Consider the following 22,235-nt stretch of genomic DNA (forward strand, 5'->3'; position numbering starts at 1 on the left):
CAACCCAGGCATGTACCCTGACTGGGAATCGAACCTGTAACACTGGTTCGCAGCCTGCCCTCAATCCACTGAGCTACGCCAGCCAGGTTATCTCTTCAAATATTAATGCAATTAGCCATATTCAGAGTATCTGTTGCATTAAGCTGCTTAAACTGCAGTTCTGACTACACGTGGAGGAAGTACATGGTTCATACATTTCCTGTTTCAGATTGGTTTTCAGGAACATGTCACAACTCAGTATTCTTGGCATTTCTTGCCTTGATTTTTGTCTTGTAGATGTGAATCCTATTTGGAATGCTCTAGGCTTAGCTTAAAGGCCAGGGTCTTGATAATGTGAGAGAAACATAGCTGCCTTCCAAGCCCGGACAGAACCTACAACCCAGGAATGTGCCTGGACTGGGAATCAAACTTGTAGATTTTGGCAGACAGGATGATGCTCAAATAATAGGCACCTGGCCAGCATGCAAAAACATTTTTAAAAGTTTTAAACAATGATGACTTCTTAAACTAAGATGCTTGTGGTGCAAAGAAAGCAGGAGGGAGAGAGATTTAAGGCGTAAAATTTCCAAAGCCAGGATCACATTTATGTTAACTACTCAACATTCACTTCTTGCCATTCTAGGAGTTCATTGGGATCAGCTGGGTGATTCTTTTCACTTAGGGTCACTCGTGCAGTTTCAGAGGCAGTGACTGCTAGAGTCCTCGAGACCAGCATCCAAGGTGGCCCACTCTTAAGGCTGGAAATAGATGCTAGCTGCCAGCTAGGAACTCAGCCTGGACTGTCGGCTGGAGCACTCACATTGGACTGCTTCACGTGATCTGGGCTCTTCTCAACAGGGTGACTGGATTCCAAGAGGGAATATCCCAGGAATGAGCATTTCAGCTCCCTATAGCCTCATAAGTCATACATCATCATTTGACCTTATTTTATTGGGTAGCCAGCCAGGGTCAGCCCTGAGTCAAGGGGAGGGGAAATAAATTCTACTCAATGGAAAGAGTGACAAAGAATTTGGGGCCGTATTTAATTCACTACAGAGCCTCAATGTAATAGAAAAGGAGAAATACAGAGGAACACTGAAATTATGATAGATGACTGAGTAGCCTGAGGTGACATGAAGAAGCAAGCTTTGAATACAAGAACAATGTGGGTGCTTGCATTCAGGTTATATTGAGGTACCTGAGGGGCATCAAAGTGGAGCTGCCCACTTTAAAATGTTAGCCAGGGTTGGGGAAAACTTTGATACATGTCATTACTTAACTCTCACAAGAAGGCATGACAGTGTGTTCTTTGAGCATGTAGAGATCACTTGCTGTGATTATTTTTTTTTCCCCAGAGACTTTACCCCTAAACATCTCCATGGCTCCCTCTATGATCTCCAGGCCTGGGCTCACACATCCCTCCCTCAGTGAGTGGCTTTTCAAGCATACAGGGAAGTGTTGTGAGCATGCTCTAAAGGGACCTTTTTTAAGTCTTTTTTACACTGAGTTTATCCATCTATTTAGAGAGAGACACTGATTTTGTTCCACTTGCCTCTCACATGTTACTGACCAAGGATTGAACCCACAACCTTGGCACATCCCCATGACAACCAACCAACTGAGCAACCTGACCTTAGAGAGAAAGAGGGAGAGAAACCACCTGGCCCCCACTGGGGACCTGGCCTGCAACCCAGGCCTGTTCCCTGACTGGGAATTCAGCTGGCAACTCTCTGGTTCACAGCCCTCGCTCGATCCACTGAGCTACACCAGCCAGGACTGGTTGATTTTAGAGACGAGAGAAACATTGATTTGTTGTTCTACTCATTTATGCATGTGTTGGTTGATTCTTGTAAAAAAAAAAAAAAAACAGCTTTATTTAAAAACGAATAAAAATGGCACAAGTTTCAAGACAAGACCCTTTCAGTCTTGAGGACCCCAAGTAGTTTTTGTAGGTTCTTTCTATCAATATTTGCCTTATTACATATTAAAACGGAAAAATATCTTTAAAAATATTTATTGTATGTTAACTGTTGAATGGAGCCCCCTGGAAATTCATATATCGAAGTCCTAACCCCATAGCTCAGAATGCAACCTTTCTTTGAGGTAGTGTCTCTACAGAGGTGATTAAATTGAGTCCAGCTGCAGTATAACCGGCATCCTTACAGAAAGGGGAAATTTGGAGACAGGCACACAGTTTTGTTTTGTCCTCTTGTATTTAACCCTCTACACCCTTATTGTTATATATTTAATATATTTATACTATATATGTGCATTGAGTGTATATATGTACATTAAACGTATATATACACATAATACTTGTGTGTATATACCTACATTTAACTCTCACCCGGTATGTTTTTATTGATTCTGGAGAGAGCGAAACCGATTGGTGGCTTTCCGAAGGCTCCCCTCCCCACCGGGATCAACCTGCAACCTAGGTATTTGCCCCCTCCGGGAACCGAACCCGCAGTTCCCCTGGTGTTTGGGAAGACGCTCCAATTAACGGAGCCACCCGGCCAGGGTAACAAATAATTTTAAAGTACAAAGCAGGAGGAACCCCCAAAGATAAAAGGGGGGGGCCTCAGGAACGACTTTACACCAGCCCATTCCGCCCCATCGTAAAAACTGCTCTGAGGGGACAGCCAGGCAAAGCCTGCGGACAGAGCAGGCTGGAAGGCCGCTGCCCAGAGACCCTGCCTCTTCCAGGTGTTGGAGGCCCAGGTCGCCACAACGTCGCTAGAATCACCGCCCGCAGCCACCCTTAGCCGGAAGCCGGCGGGCGGAGGCTCCCATTGGCCTGAAGCCAAGAGGCTTCCATTGGTCGAAGAAATAGGGAGCGAAGACTCCATTGGATGGGCGTTACGGTGCGCCACATGGCCTTCTGGGAATTGTAGTCACAGCGTCGCCAGCTCGACCGCCATTGTCCAGCGTTCTGCGAGTCGAACGGTCAGGGTGGTGGAGTCGGCTCTCGGGTTTAGAATCGTACGGGGCCCCTTTCCTTGACCTGTCGGTCTAGCATGGATCCTGAGGAGGGGGCGGCCGCATTGGCGATGGCTACGGGGCCTCCCACGGAACGGCTTCAGGTAACAATTACAATAACGGTGACAGCGGGCCCGGCCAAGCGTCTCCCTCAGATACTGACCCTTTAACGCTCGTGTGAGCGGGGCCTGGGGGTTATCCCGCGTTATACGCGGGGAAACTGAAGTGCAGGTCGTCACGCGCTGACTGGTACCGCTGCAAAGGGGCAGCGGGCGGGACCGGGATTCGAACCACGAACCTCTCATCCCCACTACTCTTGCTCATTAGGTCCTCCCGCCGATACCCTTTCCTCCACCCCGAAGGCCGAACCCCGAGATGATGGGTAATTGGTACTGTCGACTGAAGATGCTCTGATGCGTGGAGTCGGTACAGTGCCTGGCTCCGCGCAGCCCCGGCCTGCGGATAGGGTTCCACCTTGAGGGAGGGGGTAAGGAGAGATCACCATGCACCCATTAGTGAGGCGGAACGGCGACGAAGGTTCCCGCGGGGCTGTGGGGACAGCAGTGCAGGGCAGCCAGTACTTGGAAGCCCCTGAGGGAAGGCCCCCATCCACAGCACCAACAATTCTAGGCCAACTGGCCGCTGCTGATGTCCTCCTTGAAGTGCTCTTTCTCCACGCTGGCATAATTCCGGAAACTCATCTTTGAATTTAATATGTCCCGTCTTTTTTCTTTTAATCCTCACCTGAGGATATGTTTATTGATCTTTAGAAGAAGGGAGAGAGAGAAACATAGATAAATTGCCTCCCATGCACGCTCCAACTGGGGATTGAACCAGCAAGCTTTTGGTGTACGGATGATTCTTCAACCAAGTGACCCCCACCTGGCCACTTCCTGTCTTTTGTTTTTCTTGTTTACAAGTTTTGGCATTATTTCAGATTTAGTATGCAAAGTGAGACTATCAATTATCTTAGATTTGCATGTTTTAGAATATGTGTTGTTACAGATCTTCATGAAAATGCAACCACTTTTTAGTTTGCTTTGGCTGAGGGTGGTGGGGCAGGGAGTGAGCAATGACAGAGAAAGTCAGAGCTAGACAGTAATTAAAGCAGCAAAAACAGATTTTATTCAGAACTCTTGCAGTAGAAGGAAAGAGACTTCATTGTAGAATTAGGTGCAATTCTGAACCCAACAAGAAAATGGGGCATTATAGTGGGTGGGAGAAAGAGGGTTCTTGCTGGAGCAGGGCAGGTGACCATGTTACTGAGGCAATTGTGGGTGATGAGAACTTTGAAAAAGATATGAGGAGTGATGGCATATGGAGAAGGGGGATTCCAGCGAAACTGACTTGACAGGATTTTTGGTAAAACTAGGTGATGTGTAAATGGGCACAGAAGCCTAAAAGTCAAGGTTTAATTTTTTTTTTAAGATTTTATTTATTTATTTATTTTTAGAGAGGGAAGGTAGGGAGAAAGAGAGAGAGAGAAACATCAATGTGTGGTTGCTGGGGACCGTGGCCTGCAACCCAGGCATGTGTCCTGACTGGGAATTGAACCTTCGATGCTTTGGTTCGCAGCCTGCGCTCAATCCACTGAGCTACACCAGCCAGGGCTAAGAGTCAAGGTTTAGATGAGAAGAGTGTTCAGAGGAGCCAGACTAAAGTTTGGTCAAGGTGAGAGCCTTTATCAGCAGTAAGAGAGGCTTAAGAGGAAGTGTATTTGTTACCCGTTGCTGTGTAACAAATCAAAAAACAGATTGGCCTAAAACAATAAATACCTCAGAGCTCCTTTTATATATATATACAAATATATATATATATATACTTTAAAGTTTTGGGTTGGGGGGGTTGTTGTTTTTAAAGATTTTGTTTATTTATAGAGAAAGGGGAAAGGGGGGAGGGAGAGAGAGAGAAACATTGATGTGTGAGAGATACATCAATCAGCCTGCAACCCAGGCATGTGCCCTGACCAGGAACCGAATCAGAGACATTTTGGTTTGCAGGCCATTTTCTTTTTTTATTTTTTTAAGATTTTATTTATTTTTAGAGAAGGGAAAAGGGAGGGAGAAACAGAGGGAGTGAAACATTGATATGTGAGAGAAACATTGATTCTTTGCTTCTCACACACCCCCAACTGGGGACCTGGCCCATAACCCAGGCATGTCCCCTGACCAGGGGACCCTTCGCTTTACAGGAAGATACCCAACCCACGGAGCCACATTAACCAGGGCCCCTAACAGTCTCTGATGATAGGAGTCCTGGAATGACTTAGCTGGTGGTCCTGCCCTGGGCTTTTGACATTACAATCAAAATGTTAGCCTGGATTTCTTTCCCTTGAGACTTGACTGGGTCTGGAGGATCTACCTCCAAGATGGCTCACCCAGATGACAGTTGGCAGGAGGCCTTAGTTCCTTCCCACATGGGTCTCTGTGGAGCTGCTTAAGTGGCCTTACAACTTGGCATCTGATCCAGGAGAGGGCCTGGTGGGAGCCACAATGCCTTTTGTGACCTGAGGTCAGAATTTCCACTCTCACATTTCCACAGAATTCCCCCTCTGTCAGTATCCTATCAGTGATACAAGTCAAACCTGCTTCGAATAGAAAGGGACCACAAAAGGGCTGGGGCTCATGGGGGTGCATTTTGGAGGCTAGCTACTGTAGGATGCAACAAGCAGAGTGGAGGGTGTATTAGCTTCACATAGCTACTGTAACATTACCACAAACTTGGTGGTTTAAAACAATACACATTTATCCTTACATTGTGGAGGTCAGAGATCATTGACACTGGGCTAAAATCAGGGTGTGGGCAGAGCCACGCTTCCTTCCTGTCAAGGCTCTAGGCAGGAATCACCTATTCCTACTGTAGAGCTGTAGACCTTGCCTTCCTTGGCTCCTGGCCCTTTGTCCATCTTCAGAGTCAGCAGCATAGCATCTTGCCTTAGTGATCATATTGCCTTCTTCCCTTGGTAATGAAATATCCCTCTGTGTTGTCCTTAGAAGCACATTTACGACTGCATTTAGGGCCCACATGAATAATCCAGGAAACTCTCTCCATCTTAAAATCCTTAATTATATCAACAAACTCCTTTTTGCCATTTATGGTAACATTCAGAGGTTCCCAGATATACTTGGGGATCATTCAGCCAACTGTAGTCAGGCTTAGGGGTCCCCTATGTCCAGTGGTGAGAAGGAGTCATTCAGGTGTTTTAAGCAGGAATGGCATGGGTTTGAGAAAAACCAGTCAGTAATATGGGGGTGAGGGTAGGAGAGACTGAGAACTAGCTAAAGCACTGGAGGGAGGGAGGTTGGGGACAATGACTAGGTGCTGACTGATGCCCTGGTCAGATGGGGACAGTGTGGGTCTGAGGCAGGCCATCCCTCCAGGCCCCAGCAGTTCAGAGCAAGAGGAGGGCTACAGGGGGCTGATGTAGAGTAGCCTGGACAGTCACGAGACAACAAGGAGTAGCCTCCTGCTAGAATCCCAGGAGGAGACATGAAGAACTCACATGAGGTCTTGTAGCCTCAACAGACCAGCGGTCAGTGCATCTGGTGCCTGGGCTTTCACTGGCAACCCATGCAGAGTAGGTGATGGGGGGTGGGGGCAGGAGGCACGGGCAGCATGTATCAGGGTTGGAGGACCTTCTGAGTGGGAGGTGAGGACAACAGGACAGGAGCAGAGACCTCTGTTCCCAGTCAAAAAGTCCAGCATGTTTTCTGCACAATTTTTGTCAGAGCCACGTGCCACCCGGTACTATAATTTCTTTAATATTTAAAAAGAAACTTTTTCTTTCTTTGCTTAAAAAAGATTTTATTTATTTTTTTAGAGAGGGGGAAGGGAGAAAACCATTGATCTGTGAAAGAGACAATGATTAGGTACCTCTCTCATGCCCCTACCCACAGACCTGGCCTGCAACCCAGGCATATGCTCTGACTAGGAATTGAACCAGTGACACCAAGACTCTACTTGTGGTTTTTTGTTTGTTTTTGTTTAAAGAAGATACCCTTTTAAAATTTAGGTATTGGCCCTGGCTGGCATAGCTCAGTGGATTGAACGCAGGCTGCAAACCAAAGCAACAAAGGTTCGATTCCCAGTCAGGGCACATACCTGGATTGCAGGCCACAGCCCCCAGCAACTGCACATTGATGTTTCTCTCTCTCTCCCTCCCTTCCCTCTCAAAAATAAATAAATAAAATCTTTTAAAAATGTTTAGATATTGGAGCCCTGTCTGGGTGGTGCAGTTGGTTGGAGCATTATCCTATGCACCAAAAGTTTGCAGGTTTGATCCCAGTTAGTGCACATACCTACGTTGCAGGTTTGGTCCCCCACTGGGCTTTCACTGATCAATGTTTCTCTCTCACATCAAAGTTTCTCTCTCTCCCTTCTTCTCTTCCTCTCTAAAAGCCAATAAACATATACTTGAGTGAGGATTAATAAAAAAGAAAATGGAGGTATTTGATAAATGGTTTCAATTTGCATTTTTTATCTGCATATTTTCTTGTGGTTATTTACTAATTTTTTCTATTTCCTTTGATATCTTTTATATTTTCTTCATTTTATTTAGGTTGCATTTATTATTGACTTGTAAGATTTGTGTCTTCTGGATACAAGTCTTATCAGATATGTGATTTGCAGTATCTTCTCCCATTATGTGGGTGATTTTCTATTAGTGTGTCCTCTGGAGCACACAAATTTTTAATTTTGATTAAGTTCAGTTTATTTATTGCTAGTGCTTTTGAGAATCCTTTTTAAGAATCTTTTCCCAATTCCAAAGTTATGAAGATTTATTCTTGTGTTTTCTTCTAAAAGTTTAATAGTTTCAGCTTTTACATTTTAAGTTTTTGATCCATTTTGAGTTTTTTTCTATATGGTGTGAGATAGGGGACTGACTTTATCTTTTGCATGTGGCTGTCCGGTTGTCCTGTAGAAAGTGTTTTACAGCCACTTAGTCCCCTTCATAGCCTCCAAAAAGACAAGAAAACAAGGCAGCATACTTGGGGTTCTGCTCTGTGCCTCTTGAAGAGGAAGTGACAGAGCCAAGACTCTGATCCAGAAATGTCGAGCTTTTGACTGTGGCCACAGCCAGTCCACAAAAGAATTACATTTGTGGGACATTTCTTTTCACCAGAGATTGGCAATTCTGACCACTTAGGGCCTATATTTTCCCAAGATCAGTTGTTTCTGAGTCCTAGTGCCCTTTTAGACAGGGCACATATTACTTGTCCCCTCCAGTGTCGCCTCTCTCGGGTTAAATGCCCTGGTAGGCTCTTACACTGGCCCACTTCAGTCACTTGTGAGCCTAAAGGCAGGTGATTTCTCTTAATTATACACCCCTCTTTTCAGAGAGGATGACAAGCCTTGCTTTGAATCTGAGAATTAATGTATTGGTGAACTGTAGCTGTGTAACTATCCCAAACCTAGTGACTTGAGACAGTAACCATTTCTCTAGCCCACAGATCTACAAGTCAGCAGTGGAAAGAGGTCACCTGTCTGAAGTCAATTGTAGATCAGCTGTGGGGTGCTTTTGGTCTTATCTGGATGCTCTCATGTTTCTTCTCTGTATAACTCACACCTACATGTAGCAGCCCAGCAGGTGCCCAGCGAGTCTTGACTCACATTGCCCAGACATGCACTCTCTCAGGACACTGGCCCACATGTTTTCTCCTTCCCCATTCCTTCTCCTCTTTCTGAGAGTACTGATGAGGACAGTCCAGCTGATTGACCATGTGTGTGATGTTTCAGGAGCCAGTGACCTTCCGGGATGTGGCTGTGGACTTCACTCAGGAGGAGTGGGGACAACTGGGCCCTGCCCAGAGGACCCTGTATCGTGACGTGATGCTGGAGACCTTTGGGCATCTGCTCTCTGTGGGTAAGGCCTGCTTCCCAAGCTGACACGCAGATTCCTGCAGTCACTTATTCTTCATGGCTTATAGATTGTAAGGCCTCTGGTATGAAGACTTGACCTGGGGATTAGGGACCTTCGGTTCTCCTTCCCTGTAGGACATGTGGGCAGTGGGGTGTCTACCCTTTTTTGTCCCATTGCAAAGTCCTCACTGTGTTGTAAGATGGCCCCATGTCCTGATGGTCAGGAGTAGGGGCTAGAGGCTGAGCTGGTTCTTTCTGTCCAAAGCAGAACCTTACATTCTATGTTTTTCTGTTTCTAGGACCTGAGCTTCCCAAACCTGATGTCATCTCCCAGCTGGAGCAAGGAACTGAGCTGTGGATGGTGGAGAGAGGAATTGCCCAGGGACGCCATCCTGGTGAGAACCCACCAGGTGTGGTGTGTTGGGGTCCTGAGACTATCTGCAGATCAGTGATCACAGCGAAAGGTTACAGGAAAAGTTGGAAAGGGAAAAAGGCAGGTGGGGCGAAGTCCAGAGGAAGCCGGGCTCAAAGTTGCTCCCCCAGTAGGGCTGAGTCTGTGGTGGTGGTGGTTGCAAGAGCCAAAAAAAAAAAAAAAATGGGTTGACCTTCACTTCCCTGCACTGTACAAGGGGAGCCTGTCTTTGTCTAGAGGATTTCGTAATGGGGGTTCCCCCAAGCTGTTCTGAAGACAGGGGCATCTCCACTTGTAGGTGGCCTGTCTGACTTAGATTTTCTAGAACTGATCTGCTGGTCTGCCCTGCCCCCAGCCTGCTGCTTCCATGTCTCATTCAGTGTCTGTGCCCCCAGCTTCTGACGATAGGGCTTTCTATCTATGGGGTCACTACTTTATCCCTAGCATCTGGGGCCACATGGTAAATATTGGGCTTTATGGGCTACATGCAGTTTCTGTGCTTGTTTTCTATCACAGCTCTAACAAATTACTGTGAAGATAGCGGCTTCAAACAACATACATTTGTTATCTCACAATTCTGTCAGTCAGACCTGACTGGTTTGTCTGCTCCCAGACAAAGTTAAGGTGTCAACCAGGCTGGGGCCAGGGACCTTACAGAGAGACTTAGGAAGACACCACATCCAGACATCTAGCCTCCACCAGGTTGTTGACAGAATTCAGCTCTGTGTGTCCTCAGACTGAGGTTTCTGTGTTCATCCAAGAGTTGTTCCCAGCTCTGGGAGTCACCTGCACTCCATGACTGAGGCCCCTGCACAGCTGCCTCTTATCCCACCTGCCTCTTCTGCTCATAAACATTGAAGGGATTGCTTTGGGCCTGCCCAGATAACCCAGCATCATTTCCCTGTTTTAGTCAGCTGATGAGTGATTTTCATGTCACCTACAGAACCTCTTCACAGCAATACCTACGTAACTGATTGAACAGCCAGGGGACAGTGTTAGAATTCTACCTGTCTCTGTCACATATTTTTTTCTACAGCCCTTTAAAAACAGAAAAACCTGATCACTTAAGTTACATAATGTTTAATCACTGGCTTGTACACCTAAAACTAATATAATATTGTGTGTAAACTATAATTGAAAAATAAAAAAACTATTTAAAGAAAAACAAAACAAAACAAAAAACACATACACACATAAAAACCATCTATAACTTGGGCACTTCCTTTTCTGGCCCCTGAGCTAGGCCTGAACCTGGCCCATGGCAAGTGCTCACGAAATATTTGTTGAGATGATGAACTGATGAAGCTGCGTTTGCAAACAGGGCACTTGGTGTTGACATAAAAGCAGAACCAACATTCGCCTAGAGGCAAAGCAAATAGTTGGGAAGTGAGCTCGGGCTGTCAGAGGTTTGTCCCTTCTTTGTGTTTTCTGCCAACCTCTCAGAACTCTGGTTTCTTTCAGGCTGGGAGCCTGGATCTGGAAACCGAGTGCCACCCACAGAGCAGGGCCTTCTTGCAGAGGAGCTGTCCTGCGTCATGGAAAGGGAAGACTTCCTGGGGGACACTGCCTGTCTCGCCACACAAGGGGAAGGCTGGGACTGTGAGGGCCAGGTCAAGGTGCCTGAGAAGGACCAGGATAGTTCCAGGCACTTGGAATTTTGCCTTGAGGAAGCACCAGCTCAAGATAAAACCTATGAAAGTCTCAGACTTGGGGAAACCTGTCTCCCAAGTTCAAACCTAAACCTGTTCCCAGAGATTCCTCAGAGAGAATATTTCTGTACTTCAGACTCACAGGTCTCAGATTCAGAGGGTCACTTACCCTCCCTCAGTCAGCAGACAGGCTCTTCAGGGGAGCAGCCGCAAGATAGTGGTGACTGCAGTGCAGCCTCCCATCCAGCTGTTCCTGAGGCAGAGCTCATGCCAGGCCCTGTGCAGGAAAAGCCCTACAAGTGCTCAGACTGCGGGAAGTCCTTTAACCACAATGCGCACCTCACTGTGCACAGGAGGATCCACACAGGGGAGAGACCGTACATGTGCAAGGAGTGTGGAAAAGCCTTCAGCCAGAACTCCTCGCTGGTGCAGCATGAGCGCATCCACACTGGAGACAAGCCCTACAAGTGTGCAGAGTGCGGGAAGTCCTTCTGCCACAGCACGCACCTCACCGTGCACCGCAGGATCCACACTGGTGAGAAGCCCTATGCGTGCCAGGACTGTGGAAGGGCCTTCAATCAGAACTCCTCGCTGGGCCGCCACAAGCGGACCCACACTGGCGAGAAGCCATATACCTGCAGCGTGTGTGGGAAGTCCTTCTCACGGACCACATGCCTGTTCCTACACCTGCGGACTCACACTGAAGAGCGGCCCTATGAGTGCAACCACTGTGGCAAGGGCTTCCGGCACAGCTCCTCGCTGGCACAGCACCAGCGCAAGCATGCTGGGGAGAAGCCCTATGAATGCCGTCAGAGGCTGATCTTTGCGCAGGCAGCTCTCACCAAGCATGAGTGGGCCTGCGACACACCTGTGAATTCAGGGGAGAGGGCTCAGCGAAGCGACAGGCCCTTCAAGTGCAGTCAGTGTGGCAAGTGCTTCATTCAGAGTTCGCACCTCATCAGACACCAAGTGACTCACACCAGAGAAGAGCCTCGTGGGCGGAATCGGAGGCGGAAGGAGCAGCCCCTGGGCCGCAGCTCTCATCAGCATGTGCATGCAGGTGAGAACCCTGGGGGCAAGCCAAAGGCAGGACAACCTGCCAGCAGGGCACTTGCCCTCTTTGACATCCATGAAGTCATGCAAGAGAAAAACCCAGTGCACGTTATTGGGGTAGAAGAAACTTCAGTGGGCACTTCTGTGTTGTTGGATGTCAGAGACTCCACATAGGGAGAAACTACAGATAACTTTGAACCACAGGTACATAACTTGTAACTCCACATGGGCTGTGCACCAACAGGGGCACTAAGGGGCCTAAGAAGGCCCAGGGTGACCTCTGACTTCCTATGAAAGATGCTTGCTAAACACCTGAGATTGGTGGTCCTCAGATCTATCAAGCTTGGTGCCCCCTTTAACCAGATATATTGTACTATTCCCTTTATGACCCTGAAATGAATTTAAACATAAGGTCAAAAAAGTCATCCTATATCCATGTTTTGTAAAGGATAATTAAAACAAAAGTAATTTATGATGGAGTAACGTGTACTGAGTTGGTGCAGAGTCTCTCCATGACTAGGCGGTTACGCTAGAGACCCAGCACTGTCTGCTGATTATTGTCTGATGCTCGGGGTCTGGGGTTGGCCACGGAAATTCTGTGAGGGGAATTCCTACGTGGGATGTGACTTTTCAGTGGTGACTCACTGTTGGAAAAGTTTTGAGCAAAACAAAACGCCATTGCATTTCTGGGAAATTCTGTATAAAATTCTCAGCATACAGGAATTAATGTGTGTTTACATGTGAAGTCAAGTGAGGGTCTAAGTTCATACTTACAAACAAGTTGTTTCATCATACACACAGGGTCACCAGGGGTCAGTCTACATTTCACAGACATTAGAGCACCTTGGTTCCAACTCACCTGTCAGCCTCCTTCATGCCCAAATCAAACGACAAAGAAGCCCTGTGAAAATCCACAGCATTCCTTGGGGTCATCACAGCCCCACTGAAAACCATTTTCACAACCAGTGTTGCCAAAAGCCTGAAGTTCTCGATTGAGGTGATTTTGTGTCCCGGAAGACGTTCCGTAATATCTGGAGATATTTTTGTCTCTCATGACTGGCAGAGGGGAGGGATGCCACTGGCATCTAGCAGGTTCAGGACAGTGATGCTGTTCAACTTCCTGTAATGGCCAAAACAGTCCCCTTGGCAGAATTCTCTGGACCCACATGTGCCAAGGTAGAGACACTATGCCCAGCAGTACAGCCAGTGTTTTCCAAAATGTAAATTGGTTGATTGGGCCTTATGTACTAATAATCCTCAATATTTTAACAAATGGTATCATTAGCTATTTAATGCACAATGTAGTTTTTAGGTTTTTTGTTTGTTTTGCCATTTTGCAGTATTCATAATTGGTGTGGAGAAAGGAAGAGAATCCACTTATTTTTCTGAGTAATCCAAAACATGGACATTATATTTTCACTGGTATCCCCACCTGCCAAGGATTCTGTTCTCACTGGTCTTGGAAATCATGTCATTTCATCCATTTTTCTGAACATATCTCCACAAGGCAAGGACTTTAAAATTATATATAGTATATATGTATATGTATGACCCTGTTGGTCCATTGGGACAAAACCATATTCATAATCATACTGAGCCATAATTTGCCTTATTCACAGTGTTGATGTTTACATGGAGAGGGTGAAACTGCTGGGGCCTCGATGCAAATGAGGGCAGTGATTCCCAGGTGGTAGCTCGTAGTCTTCCTCACCAGGCATGGCAATAAAGAAAAAAAAATGCTCATTTAGCAATATCTGATGAAACAGGAAAAATGATCAATTTTATGTAATCTCAACTAAAACTACCTAGCTATTATCACATCTAAGTAGAAATAGCAGGAGTTCCTCAATATATCATCAAATGTCTAGTGTTCAGAAATTCCTGGTTGCCTCATGAATTGTTTTGTGTTTGGTTTTGTTCTAATCAGGTTGTAAGATCGACACGGTACATGTGGTTGATTTTTGTACGTCTCTTTAACCTGTAGGTAGGCCTCCCTCTTTTTTTTAATTCTCACCCGAAAATGTGTTTATTGGTTTTTAGAGAAAGAGGAAGGGAGAGAGAAACAACAATGTGAGAGAAACAACGTGAGAGAAACATCAGTTGGTTGCTTTCTATATGTGTCCATCTGGGAATCAAATTCACAACCTCTTGGTGTTCTGGATGACACTCCGATCAACTAAGCCACCCAGCCAGGGCCTTCCGTCTTTCTCTTTTAGTCTTTTGTTTGTTCTGGGACAAAAAAAAAAAAATTGTTGCCCTCTTCAGCCTGTCCATCAGATGTTCTTTGCTTTGGCCTGGTGGAATTCCTTGTGATTTGGCATCACACCCACCCATTACCAGGTATGCTTGGGTGCCTTGTGGATTATGTGGCTCCCACTTTTTTAAAAGATTTTATTTATTTATTTTTAGAGAGGGAATGGAGGGAGAAAGAGAGAGAGAGAGAAACATCGATGTGCGGTTGCTGGGGATCATGGCCTGCAACCCAGGCATGTACCCTGATTGGGAATCGAACCTGGGACACTTTGGTTCACAGCCCTCTCTCAATCCACTGAGCTACACCAGCCAGGGCTGGCTCCCACTTTGGATGGGATCTCTGCCAGAGGTCCCAGCTATCAGTGCCAGGTAAAACAAGACTTCTGAGAAAATTGTTTATTTCTATATTATGCAGGGCATGTTATGACTATTAATGTCCACAGTTGCAAACTTCACCTCAATCAGCTTTTCTCCAAGTTTACACCCAAGGGAAACCAGGCTCTCCGACCACTGTCCATGTTGTCCACATAAAGAACTTTGTGATTGAGGTGTGATCCTTGGTGTCTCATAGCTCAAGGTATATAAAAATCAAGAATTTAAACCTGCCTGCTTTCTAACCTACAGTGAAGCAGAAGGCAAACATCCACATGACATTATACAGACATTGCCTTTTTTCTTTGCTGTGCCCATTGCTTGGTTGGGTGTCATCCTGTACACCAAAAGGTTGTGCCCTGGTACAATCCCCGGTCAGGGCACATGTCTGGGTTTTGAGTTCCATACCAGGTCTGGTAGGGCTAGAGGAACAGCTGGTCCATGTTTTTCTCTCCCTTCCTCTCAAGAATCAATGGGACTATACCCTCAGGTGAGGATTTTGTTTTTGCTTTTTTTAATTAATTTTTTAAAGATTTTTTTAAAAAGACTTTATTTTTACAAAGGGAAGGGAGGGAGAAAGAGAGAGAGAAACATTAATGTGCAGTAGCTGGGGGTCATGGCCTGCAACCCAGGCATATGCCCTGACTGAATTGAACTTGCAGCACTTTGGCTCACAGCCCGCACTCAATCCACTGAGCTATGCCAGCCAGTGCTCAAGATTTTTTAAATTTATTTATTTCTAGAGAGAGGGGAAGGGAGGGAGAAAGAGAAGGAGAGAAGCATCAATGTATGGTTGCCTCTTGCATGCCCCCAACTGGAGACCTGGCCTGCAACCCAGGCATGTGTCCTGACTGGGAATCGAGCTGGCTACCCTTCGGTTCACAGGCCAGGTTCAATCCACTGAGCTACACCAGGCAGGGAGGATTTTAAAAAATAAGTACATAACCTGGAATCCAGGAGTCACCAGGTACAAGCTTCCACTTGTCCTCTCCCAGTAGAGTCATATAACCCTCTTAATTCTCCCAGGAGCACTGAGTGGGGTATACCATAGACTGTTGCCAACCTGGATGCTCCCCCCACTGTGGGCATGTTTATTGGAGGTTGGTAACAGCCTAACCCCCAGTACATCTCAGAATTTGACTGTATTTGGAGATAGGGCCTTTAAAGAGGTAATTAAGGCTAAATGAAGTCATATGTGTGGGACCTAATCCAATGACTCGTGTCTTCATAAAAGGAAATTTGGAGACAGACATACACAATCACACAACCAGGCATCCACTGTGTCACACAGTTAAACCTGTTATCACCATTACAGTCACTGTAGCAACATACAAGGTCATCATACACAGTTTGGGATCTTCATGCTGTTTCAGGCCCTCATCACCTCCATGTCTGTCTCACACCATCATATATTGTGACAGCCACATGCATCTACACAATTTTATGACATGGTGACTAAATACCCACACGTGGTCTCAGAGTGGCACACACACCAACATCCAGGTAACATGTAGTTACACACGATAGAGACGTGGAGTCACCTGTACATGGTCACAATGAGCCACACACACTACATATGATACACACCCCTCACACAGGCACCCACACCCCTCGGCTTACCCCAGCACCCACATTCCTCATACACCTCTCATCCCCTCACCATCATCCCACACATCCTTTACGACTATGCACCATACACTGTTCTCCCGAGGGTCCAACCGCACCATCCGCCCACCGCCACCCCTGCTCTGAAAAGACCCGACCTATGCCAGCATGCCCACCTAGACTACAATTCCCGGCGTGCCCTAGGCTGCTCCACGGGCTCCTGCGCAGAACCTTCTGGAAATTAGAACCCGAGCCTAAGCACGGGCCATGGGACGCGAGACGTGCCGGGAGTTGTGGTCTTGGTGCGCGGCGCATTCTGGGAGTTGTCGTGCTGGCGGTGGGTAGGAGCACCAAAGGGTTCTTCGGTCCGGCATCTCTGCGTCCACTCCGTGAAGTGGCCTCCCGCATCGCAGGAAGGTAGGTCCGGAAGGTTTCCCACCCGGCTCCGGGCACAAGAGGGACACCCCAGGCCCGGGAGCACTTGAGGTGGCCCGAGCGAGTGTACGGGGCGGGCCGCGGGCGGGAATGAGGGGCTGACTGCGAGCCGCGCGAGCGCTGACACCTGTGAGCGCTGGACAGACGCGTAGCAGGTGAGGAGGACCTACGGACCAAGCGTAGAACTAACTGATGAAATGTGGGGCCAGCTGAGGAGATGAAGGGCGTAGGAGTGGCCGACCAGTAGCGACATGTGCGGGAATACCGAGCTACTGTGTCTAACACATGTTGGGTGTGGGCTTGTGGCTGACAGGCTGGGAGTGTGTGATCCACAGGTAGGATGAGCGTCTGACCGACCCGGTCAGGAGTGCTACTGACGAAGATGGCGGCTGTTTGAGGTTTGGTAAGTGGGTTCTGTGGTATTCTGAGAGGGTTTGTGTGTGACTCTGTGATTTCAGGTGTGCCTTGAAGTCTGTATGCGACCAAGAGATTATGAATGTGGGATGACACTGTGCGATGGAGATGCTGTGAGGCTGTGACAGAAATTGTGTGTGCCTGGGAATATTTTGAGTTATGACTGTAGGGTGTATGTATATAGGCATGTGATATCCTGAGATTGATTGATTGATTGATTGACAAAACCTCACCTGAGAATGTTTATTGACTTTAAAAAGAGAGAGGTAGAGTGAGGGAGAGAAACATCATGTGAGGGAGAAATACCAATCAGTTGTTTCCTGGACGCACCCCGAATGGGGGACAAACATCAATCCTGCAGATTTTTGGTGCACAGGACGACACTCCAGTTAACTGAGCCACCCAGCCAGGGCTTGGTGGAGATTTTTGTCACGCATACTGCAATGTGGGTGATTTGCAGAATTTACCAAGTATGTAACAAAGAAGTTGTGATTTGCCTGACTGCAGCTGAAATTGTGTGACCAGCGCTTTATGGATATGTCCCTGGCACCTTCTGGGAGCTTAAGTCTGGCAGGGGGCTGTGGAGTCATCAGACTGGAGCTTTACTGCACAATTGCTGTGCACCAGGGCCTGTGCTGGACCCCATTATGGATCTCCTTGGATAGCCTCACCACAGTCCTCTGAGGTATGCACCTTATCAGGTGAGGTATAAGTAAGAAGTCAGAAATGAAAGAACCACTTTCTTCAGTTGATTAAGGAGTTGTGGGCCTGGAGAAATAAGATGCAGACTCAGATTTTAGGACAAGGGAATAACAGAGACAAAGACTAAGAGAAATGGGGTCATGGCAAGGTGACCAGAGGCCCAAGTGAGCTTTACAGTGGAGTTAGGAACTAGAACACAGCTTTGCCAGAGGCTGTCCACTGCCACTGAAAGATTTCCACATTGGGGTCTTGTTTTACTAACGTTTGCTTCTCTCTGTGCCCACAACGATGACTCCTTCAGAGGTCTCCTATACCTCTGTCCAAGTGGCTTCTCAGAGTTGGGACTCCAAGCAGCATGAATATCAGGGCTGACATTAGACGGGAAAGAGAAAAAAAGCTATAAACAATTTTCCTGTGGGAGTTGTGAGTGGAGGAGGTAAAGGAGTCCTTGAGTAAGGGGGAGCCTGTAGCCACAACACACATGCATTGGGATCTCCTAGGAAGGGTTACATTTCATTTTTTTCCTGGAAAAATGAAACTATAAAAGCAAAAAGATGCACTGTGAAAAACTGTACAATGAAGATGCAGAGAAAACCTGAAAAAAGTTGTAGTATAAAAGACCTTGACAAAGGTATAGATAAATTGGAATCCTTCTTTTTTTAATATATTTTATTGATTATGCTATTACATTTGTCCCATTTCCCCCCTTCTCTCCCCTCCACCCTGTACCCCCCTCCCACCCACATTTCCCCCTTTAGTTCATGTCCATGTGTCATACTTATGAGTTCTTTAGTTTCTACATTTCCCATACTATTCTTGCCCTCCCCCTATCTATTTTCAACCTACATTCTATGCTACTTATTCTCTATACCTTTTCCCCCTCTCTCCTCCTCCCACCCCCCTGCTGCTAACCCTCTGTGTGCCCTCCATTTCTGTGGTTCTGTTCCTGTTCTAATTGTTTACTTAGCTTCTTTTGGTTTTGCTTTAGATGTGGTTGTTAATATTTGTGAGTTTGCTGTCCTTTTACTATACATGTCTTTTCTTTATCTTCTTTTCTTAGATAAGTCCCTTTAGCATTTCATAAAATAAGGGCTTGGTGATGATGAACTCCTTTAACTTGACCTTATCTGAGAAGCACTTTATCTGCCCTTCCATTCTAAATGAGAGCTTTGCTGGATAGAGCAATCTGGGATGTAGGTCCTTGTCTTTCATGACTTGGAATATTTCTTTCCAGCCCCTTCTTGCCTGTAAGGTCTCTTTGGAGAAATCAGCTGACAGTCTGATGGGAACTCCTTTGTAGGTGACTGTCCCCTTATCTCTTGCTGCTTCTAGGATTCTCTCCTTTGTTTTTACCTTGGCTAATGTAATTATGATGTGCCTTGGTGTGTTTCTTCTTGGGTCCAACTTCTTTGGGGCTCTCTGAGCTTCTTGGATTTCTTGGAAGACTGTTCCCTTTGCCAGATTGGGGAAGTTCTCCTTTATTATTTGTTCAAATACGTGCTCAATCTGTTGCTTTTCCCCTTCTGATTCTGGTACCCCTATAATTCAGATATTGGAACGTTTAAAGGTGTCTTGGATGCTCTTAATCTTTTCCTCAGTTTTTTGAATTCTTATTTCATCATGCTTTCCTGCTTGGTTGATTGTATCTTCCTTCTGGTCCACTGTATTGTTTTGAGACTCAGATTCCTTCCTTTCACTATTGGCTCTCCTCCACGTGTCTTCCTGCATCTCTTTTATGGTAATCTGCATTCTTTCATCTAAATTTCGTCCAGAATCAACCAGTTCCGTGAGCTTTCTGATCACCAGTGTTTTGAACTGCGCATCTGATAGACTGGCTAATTCTTGGTCGCTCAAAAGGATGAGTCCTGGGGGACTGATCTGCTCTGTTGAAAACATGGTTTTTTTTTCCCCCCTGTCTCTCCTTTTTTTTCCGGTCTGGTTGCTCTTGTTACGGTGGGGGGCGGAGCCTTAGGTGCTCACTGGGGCTGGGCACCCCAGTCACTAGATTGTGATGTTATAAGTGGGGGCGGGGCGGGAGAAAACAATGGCAGTAGTTCCGTTCCCCTGGACTCAGGCCCTTGTCTGGGCTTCTGGGCCGCGACTTCTGCCCTGGTCCACAATCTCTACCCCTCTGGGTCTGCCAGCCGCAGCTTGCGTACTCAGGGATCACTGCTGCCTTCTTGCTCGCCGGATGGCTTTTGCGCCGATTTCGCGCCAAACCTTCCCTCGACCTCCGCGCACCGCCGACCCGAGCCAGCCCCGCGCCCGCCCGGCTCGTCTTCTCCTACCAGTCTGGACGAACGCGTCTACTTCAACTTCTTGGCTGCCCGACTTCCATTCAGATAAATCCTCTGCCGGATCTGGGTGTTATTCTGATAGTGAATTATTGTTGTAAATTATTGGTTTTCTAATCTTGGTTGTACGAGGAGGTACGGTGCGTCCACCTATTCCTCCATCTTGATAAATTGGAATCCTTATCCACTGCTGGTGGGAACATAAAATGCTGTAGCCACTTTAGAAAAACAGGTATTTTTATTAATTTATTGCTTTAAAAAATTAGTGATTTTAAAGATAGAGAGAAACATAGATTTGTTATTCCACTTATTTATGCATTCATTGGTTGATTTTTATATGTGCCCTGGCTGGGGATGGAACCCACAACCTTGGAGTATCAGGACGGCACTCTAACAACTGAGCTACCCATCCAGGGCAGCCAGCTAATTTTTTTTAAGTAAGCATAGAGTTAATATATCACTCAGCAGAGAATTGAAAACATTTGTCTAAGCAAAAACTTATATGTGCGATTTTCATAATGGCAGCAATTTTCATAAGAACCAAAAAGTAGAAATGACTCAAATGTTCATCAACTGAATGGATAAAGTATAGTCTGTCTAGAGAGTGTAATAATATTTAGTCATGAAAAGGAATGAAATAATGGTACATATTACAGTGTGAATCACCCTCAAAAACATTGTGCTCAGGTGCTGGCCGGGTGGCCCAGTTGGCTGGAGCATCGTTCCTTACACCATAAGGTTACAGGTTTGATTCCCAGTCAGGGCACATACCTAAGTTGCAGATTCGATCCCCAGTTGAGATGCATACAGGAGGCAATTGATCGATTTTTTTTTCTCTCTCTTTCCCCCTCCCTTCCTCTCTCTCTCAAATTAATAAACATATAAATAAGATTATAAATAAACTACACACACACACACATTGTGCTCAGTAAAAGAATCCAGACACAAAGGTCATGTGTTGTGTGATGCCATTTGGATGAAGTTCCCAGAGTAGGCACAGAACAGACACAAAAAGCAGATAAGTATTTGTCAGGAGTTGGGGGGAAAGGAAATGGAGAGTGACTGCTGATAGGTATGGATTTCTTTTTGGGATGATGAAAGTATTCTGGAATTAGATTTTGATAATAGTTGTATAACCTTGTAAATATACATTAAAAAGGTGAGCTTATGATATACTAGATGTATATAAATATATTTCTAAAGGATTTTATTTAGTTTTAGAGAGGAGAAGGGAGGGACAAAGAGAGGGAGAGAAACATCAATGTGTAGTTGCCTCTCACATGTCCCTCATTAGAGACCTGGCCCGCAGCCCAGGCACGTGCCCCAACTGGGAATTGAACCAGCAACCCTTTGATCCACAGGCTGGAACTCAACCATTGAGCCTCACCAGCCAGGACGTAATATATATAAATAACTTTTCAAATAGGAAAAGGTTGTGGGAGAGGGACTGCATAGCCCCACAACACAGAAGAATCCACCCCTTGCTTAGCATAATATTTTCAAGGTTCAACCATGCTTTAGCATGAATCAGTACTTCATTCCAATTTACTAGGTATAATATTCTATTTTATGTATATACAGCATTTTGTTCATTTGTTGATGGACATTTGGGTTACTTCTGTTTTTTGGCTGTTATTTCTAATGCTCTGTGAACATTTGTATACAAAGTTTTGTGTGGACATATATGGCTTCATTTCCTTTGAGTGTATTCCTAAGAGTGGAATTGCTAGGTCACATAGTAACTCCATGTTTAACCTTTTGAGTAACTGCCAGACTATTTTTCACGGTGGCTGCACCATCTTACATTTTCTTCCTATAATTCCAGTTCCCATTATCAGGGTTCCAAATTCTCTACACCCTATCTTTGGATTATAGCCATCCTGGCAGGTGTAAGGTGGTATCTCATTATGGTTTTGATTTGCATTTCTCTGTAGCATCTTTTCATGTGCTTTTTGGCCATTCGTATATCTTTTTTGAAGAAATGTCTTATCAAATCCTTTGCTTATCTTTAATTGGATTATTTATATTTTTCCTACAGAGCTGTTTGAGATGCAATCCCCATATCATGTATATAATTTGGAAATATTTCTCCCATTCTGTGGGTTGCCTTTTCACTTTCTTGATGGTGGCCTTCAAATATCAAAACTTTTTAATTTTGATGAAGTCCAGTTTATCTGTTCTATCTTTTGTCGTTCATCTAAGACGGCTTACATTATTTTTTAAAATATT

General features: G+C 45.9%; 1 protein-coding gene across 2 annotated transcripts; it reads left to right on the top strand.

The window, feature by feature from the left end:
- The first annotated feature begins 2,846 nt into the window (after window positions 1-2,846).
- On the top strand, window positions 2,847-12,414 carry ZNF8 (zinc finger protein 8). 2 transcript variants are annotated; one of them, XM_036013432.1, is made up of 4 exons: window positions 2,847-3,062; window positions 8,695-8,821; window positions 9,117-9,227; window positions 10,691-12,414. In XM_036013432.1, the coding sequence occupies exons 1-4, from the start codon at window positions 2,997-2,999 to the stop codon at window positions 12,103-12,105; spliced, it is 1,719 nt and encodes a 572-aa protein (XP_035869325.1). In that variant the 5' UTR covers window positions 2,847-2,996; the 3' UTR covers window positions 12,106-12,414. The 2 variants fall into 2 exon arrangements, with proteins under 2 accessions (XP_035869325.1, XP_028386274.1); XM_028530473.2 differs by having other exon boundaries at window positions 9,117-9,212.
- The last annotated feature ends 9,821 nt before the right edge of the window (window positions 12,415-22,235 follow it).

Source organism: Phyllostomus discolor, chromosome 12 (assembly GCF_004126475.2).
Source record: "Phyllostomus discolor isolate MPI-MPIP mPhyDis1 chromosome 12, mPhyDis1.pri.v3, whole genome shotgun sequence".
Classification (NCBI taxonomy): domain Eukaryota; kingdom Metazoa; phylum Chordata; class Mammalia; order Chiroptera; family Phyllostomidae; genus Phyllostomus; species Phyllostomus discolor.

Excerpts from the sequence above, each read along its gene's own strand:
- ZNF8 (XM_036013432.1), top strand. The coding sequence starts at position 2,997 with ATGGATCCTGAGGAGGGGGCGGCCGCATTGGCGATGGCTACGGGGCCT. Across the intron at positions 8,822-9,116 it reads TGGGCATCTGCTCTCTGTGG|GACCTGAGCTTCCCAAACCT; the intron begins GTAAGGCCTGCT and ends TTCTGTTTCTAG. Across the intron at positions 9,228-10,690 it reads TCCTGGTGAGAACCCACCAG|GCTGGGAGCCTGGATCTGGA; the intron begins GTGTGGTGTGTT and ends GGTTTCTTTCAG.